This window comes from Coffea eugenioides, chromosome 9, assembly GCF_003713205.1.
Source record: "Coffea eugenioides isolate CCC68of chromosome 9, Ceug_1.0, whole genome shotgun sequence".
Taxonomy (NCBI): Eukaryota; Viridiplantae; Streptophyta; class Magnoliopsida; order Gentianales; family Rubiaceae; genus Coffea; species Coffea eugenioides.
This window is the reverse complement of record NC_040043.1, coordinates 1502689-1510833: the sequence shown is the minus strand read 5'-3', so window position 1 is coordinate 1510833 and position 8145 is coordinate 1502689. Positions and strand designations below refer to the sequence as shown.

General features: G+C 35.5%; 1 protein-coding gene across 1 annotated transcript; it reads left to right on the top strand.

Moving 5' to 3' along the window:
• Positions 1-207: 207 nt before the first annotated feature.
• Positions 208-7820, top strand: LOC113783704 (phenylalanine--tRNA ligase, chloroplastic/mitochondrial-like). The gene is made up of 10 exons (XM_027329912.1): positions 208-526; positions 1123-1313; positions 4390-4596; positions 4698-4815; positions 5549-5625; positions 6027-6206; positions 6287-6331; positions 6463-6567; positions 7094-7207; positions 7298-7820. The coding sequence occupies exons 1-10, from the start codon at positions 298-300 to the stop codon at positions 7346-7348; spliced, it is 1317 nt and encodes a 438-aa protein (XP_027185713.1). The 5' UTR covers positions 208-297; the 3' UTR covers positions 7349-7820.
• The last annotated feature ends 325 nt before the right edge of the window (positions 7821-8145 follow it).

Sequence of the window (8145 nt, the reverse complement as noted above, 5' to 3'; positions counted from 1 at the left end):
TCAGTAATTAGTCAAAAAATTCTTTGAAATTAGTCAAAAACCTTAGTCGAACCAATTGTAGTATATTAAGAGTGCAATGGTATATTGGAAATTTTAAAAAAGTTCTTAAATTAAAAAGAAAATAATTTCTACCCTCCTCCATTCGTAAGACGTAGCTTGGAAATACTAATGAGAAAAAGGAAAGAAAATTAGAACTTCAAAATTGGATATCCAAACAGGGCGAGAGGCAGTTGGCCCTGGCTTCCTGCTTCACCACAGCCACTCTGTTGTGTTGCTGGGGCAAACTTCACTCTGGTTATGGCATTAACATTTGCTAAATACTCCTCCAACCTCTTTTCAAGATCCTCTCTTCTTTTCCTCCACAATAATGGATTAAGGAGCTTTGCTCTTACAACCCCTTTGTTATTTTCTTCTTCTTTTTCTACTTCCTCTCCCGCTCTTTCTGCACACAAATTGGGTCGTCCGAAGTGGAGGCCACCAGTGGCCTCAGTTCTTGAAGTTGCTGGCGTCAAAGTTGCCAAAGAAGGTCATCTCTTGGTTCAAGAACTTGAATTTTTATTATTTGGGCCTGTTAAAGTTTGCATCTTTTCGATACATAATGTACAGTTTCTCACTGTTTGACAATTCAATCATCTGGGTTGGTGCAGCTTTGCGAAGTTATGGCTTGGAATTTGTTTTGTTATATTGATTTTGTACTTAGGCAATTTCACTTTTTCTGCTGCGCATTATTATGCAATTTTTGATAATTGGTTTGCAAGTGTCATTCTTTTGTGGTTTATTTCTTGGTCAGTAAATAAGCCTTTGGTTTAATTGGTGAAAAGTCATAAAATTAAAATAATTTTGGGGTTTTTAGAAAGGTTTGAAGAGTGGCAGTACTACTTTGGTACTATTTTGGTGTTTGATATTCAGTCTTGTTCAGTAAAGTGATCATCTTTCCCCTTTCTTTATGTGCTTGATCAATTAAGGTTTGTCTGTGATTCTTGTAATTGCAAATGTTGCTTCCTATGGCCTTGCTTTCTTCAATTTTACTGATTTAGTTAGTTCATTGTGCCTTGCTTACTTGTTCTTGCTTTCTGAATCAGTTCTTGGTTTAGCGTGCTAAAGCGATAATTGATTCTACAGAAATCGTGAGAGATGACCCAACAAATAATGTTCCAGATACCATATTCTCTAAGCTTGGAATGCAACTCCACAGAAGGGATCAGCATCCAATTGGCATCGTTAAGAATGCGATCTATGACTATTTTGATACCAACTACCCTAACAAATTCGACAAGTTTGATGATCTCTTCCCAATAGTTTCTGTTAAACAGGTTTGCGCTTTCTACAATCTTTTCTTGAAAGAGAAGTTGCCTTGTTATAATATTCTTTTCTGTTACAAATGTAGCATGTTTGCCTTCTGTTGCTTATGTGATGCTTGGCATCTTTTTCTTTTTATGAGAAGTTGTTTTACTACTTTTTTTTCCCCTTTGTTATGATTCCATTGAAGTTCTGAAACATGCATGATTAGTTTCTCCTGTATTGATCTTTTATCCTGTTATGATGCCTGTTGAAGTTGTCAAAAGTGCAGGTTCCTTTGGACAGAAGTTATGAAGAAAACTTAAATACAATCATTCAGAACTCAGGTTTAAATTTATACTTGTGACTATCAGCTTTGTCTTGTAAATTTTGAGCTCCATCTAGAATTAAGTTGAGGCATGGACTTAGGTAGATTAACTCTAGAAAACCTGACACTTGGTACTAAGAAAAATGCTGGTGCTTTTGTTCAGAATTTAGCGTAAGAAAAGTCTTCGAAATAAAACATGTGATTGGGTAATGAATTTCTATGCTTAGAATCGAGAATTAAGCGGCCAAGATAAGTTTGTTGTTTATGAGATATTGGATGGGCTTTTAGTTAGACATCAGATGAAGGAGGCCTGGCACAGAGAGTCAGTGTGGTTTTTGCTTTAGTAAGCTAAATAATGATCAGTGTTTTCATTTCTTGAGCTGTGAGACAATAGACTCTCATGCCTCCTATATTTGCAGTAAAGGTAAATTCTTTTAAGGTCTTCCAACACTGATAATGGCTTTAAATACCATCCTCACATTTCATAAAGTCAATACACATCACGTGAATAAGATGGAACCGATCTCTTAACTTTCGTGCAATGTGGCTTAGAATTCAGTCTGGTCCTTCCTTGCTTGGTGCACTGTAGGTAACAGAAGATCAGATAGAAGTCTTCTTATAGAGTACATCATGGCAAAATGAAAAGCATTATGAACTCTGGCAAATTTTATGCAGGTAAATGCTCTTTCTTTCATCTTGATGCCATCAAAAGTGGAGAAAAGTGACTAGACAAAGCAAAGGATTTTCCTTTAAGCTGTCTATAAGTTTGCATTCCATACTCTAGGACTTTCTCTATGGCAGCTGCCCCTTGAACTAGCCATTTTGTTCACAGGAGTGAAATCTAGGACTTTAGTGTCAAGGAGTTTCTTATGTATGTGTTAAGTACGTTTGAATTTTAATCTTAGACTTTGTGGTTTGGAGTTTTTTTTTTTAAATCCTTTCTACGGTTCAAATAAATCTGGCAAACTTGATCAAAGCACATGAAGTAATTGAAACTATTAATTCTTTTACATTAATTAGAAGTAGAATATGTATTCCAGAGTTCTGCAGTCTGCAACAAACAACTCGAGATGCAGAAATTTTGGGTAATCTGATTATTATAATTTGTGGCGACACAGATACTAATGATTAAGCTTCAAATTCATTGTTTGCTAAAGGCACATCTGAATAAAGTAACTTCAACGAACCTGTTAAAGGATTGCTCGTATCTTGTGAAACAATAAGAATTATATCCTATAATCCAAACATGAGAAATATGAAGTCCATGTCATTGAAATTTTCTATTTCTTAAAGTGGGCTGCAGCACCTTCCACCACTTCATCTTTGTGACATAGAGTATAGAAAAGTCTGAAAGTGTGATTTATCTCTAAAGAAGGAATCAGCAACATTTCAGCAACAGCCTAGTTAGCACAAGATAATGAACTTATAGGCTGTAGGAGACTTAACATGGGTATATGTGACAGATAAAATGCGTAGGCTACTGGCGCATACAGATAAATGTATATGGGTGATTTTACTAATCATGATGAATACAGATAATGCATGAAATGGCATATTGGAGGACTCAAAACGGCAAATTATGTAATGGTTTCTCGTAATCAGACTAATCTTGTGTCGATTATGTACCATCTTTGCCTTTTGTTCTCACGATACAAATCTGGCACTGGGTATAGACACTTAAAAATTTACCATGGGGAAATGTATACTGATCATAATTAACTCAATATCCTGATGGTCTTTAAATTCCTAAACAAGTCATGATATTGCTTGGCTGATTAATCTTTTGAGGAATGTTAGTTATAAAAAATTTGTGGGCCTAACACCTAGAAATGAGGTCACGCAGATATGATATGATGCAATATCATTGGCATTAGAAGATGATGGAATTTAAAGAAACAGACTCACAATATTTACTGTGATGCTGTTTTAGAGATCACGTAAGAATATCTTAGAGACTAGCAAAATAAAACAGGTAATGCATTTTGAAGATTTAGAAGAATCTCTGTATTTTGACTAGTTCATTTTTACCATTTCTCTAAAAGGATAATGAGTTGATTATCCATCCTTGTTGTGCTGTTTCAAGAGGACTGTGTAGTTGCCACTAACTTGATAAAGTATATGATTCTTCTGAGTGAACTTCGAGATGCATGAAGTCTGGATTGAAATTGATGCCTCATCAAGCTAGTTTAATTGGAAAGACACTGTCTGAATGACATGTCCACCATTATTGTTGTAGAATCTTGCATTTTCTCTTCTGCTGTTTCACTTTAGTATACTGAAAGCTCTCAGATAAGTGTCTCGGGATATTAAAAAGGGAGGCAAAAGAGCGGGTGGGGGGCGCTTTAGGATGGTCTGTATTCAAATATCAAAGTGAAGCCCATTACAATCTTCAACTGAGACTAGTATCGGCACCATTTTGATAAATTTTCTCCTCTCCACCCTGCCTCTTTTCTCTCAATTGGTGTCTATTTCTCTGCCTTTATCTCTTAAATGCAAACACATGCATATGAGAATCATGTGGCTATTCTACCAAAGAGTAATCTAATATGAGGTATTTCCTGCTGAGACACAAGGGTTCTGATACATTAGTTGTTACTGATACCATTGCCTGTTTATGCTCAAATAAACATTTGTTGCGTATCTTCTTTTCATCTGATCTGTTTCCAGTTCCATATATGTGATGAATATTTAAGGGCATCATTGTGTGAACTTTCTGATTTTGTATCCTTTCCTCTCTTCAAAACTGCTTTTCTAGTCTCGTGATTTCACAAATTTTATTGTAGAACTTTGATGATGTCTTGGTTCCTGCTGACCATGTCAGCAGAAGTTATAATGATACATACTATGTGGATTCTCAAACTGTGTTGAGATGCCATACAAGTGCACATCAAGCTGAGCTATTGAGTAAGGGGCACTCCAATTTTCTTGTTACTGGAGATGTCTATCGCAGAGACTCAATCGATTCAACTCACTACCCCGTATTCCATCAGGTTTCCCTCTTCTTATTGTAGACATTATAAATGGTTTTCTCCTGATTTCCGACTTCAAGTCAAAGGTATATCTTCTGATGAATTTTGCTGGTCTAGTGCAGATGGAAGGGGTTCGGGTTTTTAGCCCTCATGATTGGGAGGGATCTGGGACAGATGGTACCTCGTATGCTGCTGGAGATCTCAAAAAATGCCTTGAGGGACTGGCGCGTCACTTGTTTGGTATGTCTTCAGTTTTGCTTTCATTGGACAAATATGAGACTCAATTTTGGTCTATCTAAAATATCAAACCCTTGTGAAAAACTTTTTACTTTGGAAAATCCTTGAAATGAAGTCCAGGCAAACAAATGGAGGTAAAACGTTCAAATATTCTTCCTTTAGAATGAAAACAGAAAAATTAAATTGAAAATTGCAACAATAAAGACTCTTATTTCATTGCTTCTATTTAAGAGGGTACCTAAAATTTTCATTTTTACCATATTTGTTTCTTTTAGGAGCAATAAATAGGTGGAGACTATTCATGCTTATTGTTTACTTTGAAAAGATACTTCTGAAAAAAACTACCTGTTTCTGGAACCAAATTATGTGCTGTGGCAGCATGAACTTTTACATCTGTTCATTGAAGCAAAATTTTGTTGCAAATTGGAAAATCAAGTATAGTTTCAACACAAGGACTGCATGGTGTATTGGTCGTCAAAAACTGTGGGTTGACGTCTATAACTCAGTAGTAGTAAAAGATAAGAGATTCAGTTACGCTTGTTCTCTGCAATAATATTGGATGTTTAAGAGAGTGTTTTGGTGTAGACCATGTGCAATGGGCTGGATCATGTAAGATTTTGATTTGGACATTAATATTGAATTATGTTATATTGTAAATGTCTTTTTTTTTCAGTTAATGCAAGTTCTAATAGGATAGATATACAAACTGCTTCAAACCAGAACTTTAACTTTGCAGGTGCTGTTGAAATGCGCTGGGTTGACACGTATTTCCCCTTCACAGATCCATCTTTTGAGCTGGAAATATATTTTCAGGTGCCTTTTCTTCTAGATCGCAGATATTGGATATAACTTACTTTTCAGAAATGTCTTCGTTTTACCAAATTTAACAAATTCCATCTCTTAGTCTTTAGAGGCTTCTTTTTTTTCCCCCCCTTAGTCTTTAAAGGCTTCATGGGCCAATGAGATTTTTTTTTTTCCCATTTTCAACCATCTTAGGAACAGTGATGGGTAGGTGTTCATGGACATGAAGCTCGAATTCACAATTTTAATTTTGCAGGAGTGGCAATTAGGCTCAGTGTTATTTGACATATTGCGCTTCCTGGATTGTTTCATATCTTTTTTTTTTTTTGGATTGTTGCACCAGTTAAAAATAGCTGCTGCTTTTACTGGTCTTCAATTTTTATTCGTCAAATGTCTATTGAATTTTTCTGTAGGAAAATTGGTTGGAGGTTTTGGGCTGCGGTGTAACGGAGCAGGAAATATTGAAGCAAACTGGTAGAACAAAAAATGTTGCTTGGGCTTTTGGTCTTGGATTGGAGCGATTAGCAATGGTGCTCTTTGATATTCCAGACATTCGACTTTTCTGGTCTGATGATGAGCGTTTCACTTCTCAAGTAATTTTCCAATTCATCTTGTTTCTTTTTTCTGTGCACAATGTATCCTAAAGTTTATAATTTTTTTTATGTTGATATAGTTTTCCAAAGGACAGCTAGGGGTGAAGTTTAAGCCATTTTCAAAGGTATGACTCGGAAAGTCTGCACTTCAAACTTATCATTTTCACATATAATTCCTCTTGAATCTATTGCGGTCAGAGCAGAATACAGCCTTCTCAGCTCTTCTGACAGTGATTGTTGTGCATTATTTTTGCAGTATCCTCCTTGCTACAAAGACATTAGTTTCTGGATTAGTGATTCATTCACTGAAAATAATCTCTGCGAACTTGTAAGAGGAATAGCTGGCGATCTTGTGGAGGAGGTATGGTTGACGAATAACATATATATGTGTGTATATATATATAATATATAACCATTGAATTACTGCATGCATATGCAATCATTCTTGAGTCCACCTTTGGACGCTAATTGATCGATTTATTGGATGTGATATTTCATGACCAGCAAATAGTGATAAAAATAGTAACAGAAATGCTTATATTGCCTACACAGTTATTTTTTCTGTAGTAATTTGCCTTCATCTAGATTAAGAATGTTTTATCATGTCTCAATAGTATCTCCTTGTATAAAACGACATTTAAATGCTCTACTTTAGAATATGTTTTCTGCTTTTTTTTTTTTTTAGGCAGCTGAATGTTAACTTAATGGCTTTCTCCTTGACTCAGTAAAGAATTTTGTTTTATAATCTATAAAGAAATGAAATTACGTTGGCAACAATTAAAATGAAAATTTTTAGGATACCTGTATCTAGTGGAATTAGCTATATGTGCCATTTAGGAAGCTGTCTGTGCCCCAATGTGATCGTATCCATGCATTTCCTCTGCCAGGTGAAACTTATAGACAACTTCGCCAACAAGAAAGGAATGACCAGTCACTGCTATAGGATTGTATATCGCTCTATGGAGCGGTCACTCACAGATGATGAAATAAATGATTTGCAGGTATACCTCCTTCTCAAGAATCCTATTATTTTACCACCTTCTCTCTTTATCATTTTCTCGATACTAATGACCTTGTTTATGTTTTTATAGTGGAAAGTTAGAGATCAGGTTGAAAGCAAGCTGAACGTTGTTATTAGATGAACATTTTTGCAGAATGGTGAATGAGATCTGCCAGGTTTAGCTTTTAGATTATCCTCTCTTTTTCTGGTCTTTCTTCAAATTCCGAGGGATTGTCCAAGGATACATCAGTTACCTAGACTGCTATACATGGTGATACACAATTATGTGGATGGAAAGTTTAGCAAGTTGAGAATGACTAATTTGTTACAGGGCATGTTGATAACTTTATCAGTTTGACGAAGTTTCCTAATGTTTTGAATGAACGGAAGAGAACAAAAGGTGATAACCTGTAGAACCTCTGTTTATATTGCCAATGTGCATACCTCCTCTGTCATGAATGATACAATCTGGATTGGATGTAATATATGTTGGTTCTCTTTGATTCAAAATTTTATGAACATAAACTAAGTGTAAGCATACACGCAAAGTTGATGTAATTACTTCTAAAAATTTCAGTCAATTTACAATGTCAGAGCCTCTTTGGCAGTTTTAGTTGCACTTGTACTGATAGAAAGTGTATATATGTATGTGTGTGTGTGTGTGAATTGCATTCAGGCTGTATTTGCACTGTGTGTAAGTATTACGAGATGATGCTCAAAATGCTATAGTAATTTTCCATATAGTGACTGCTAGTGTTAAAAGGTAGAGGTGTAAATATCTGTTTCCAGGGAAGTTTGGAGACAGAGCTGGAAACTGTTCTAGAAATAGAGGAAGGCAGATGTATGACAAACCTAAGCAAAGATTATTTCATCAATTGATGTTTAATAGTTAAGGTCCTTGGAGTCAAGTCAAAGGTGAAATTAATCCTCTGGCCTAGT

Bases quoted from the DNA above. Each gene is read 5' to 3' on its own strand.
- LOC113783704 (XM_027329912.1), top strand. From the start codon at position 298: ATGGCATTAACATTTGCTAAATACTCCTCCAACCTCTTTTCAAGATCC. The intron at 5,626-6,026 runs GTGCCTTTTCTT...ATTTTTCTGTAG, and splicing joins AGCTGGAAATATATTTTCAG to GAAAATTGGTTGGAGGTTTT. The intron at 6,332-6,462 runs GTATGACTCGGA...TTATTTTTGCAG, and splicing joins AGTTTAAGCCATTTTCAAAG to TATCCTCCTTGCTACAAAGA.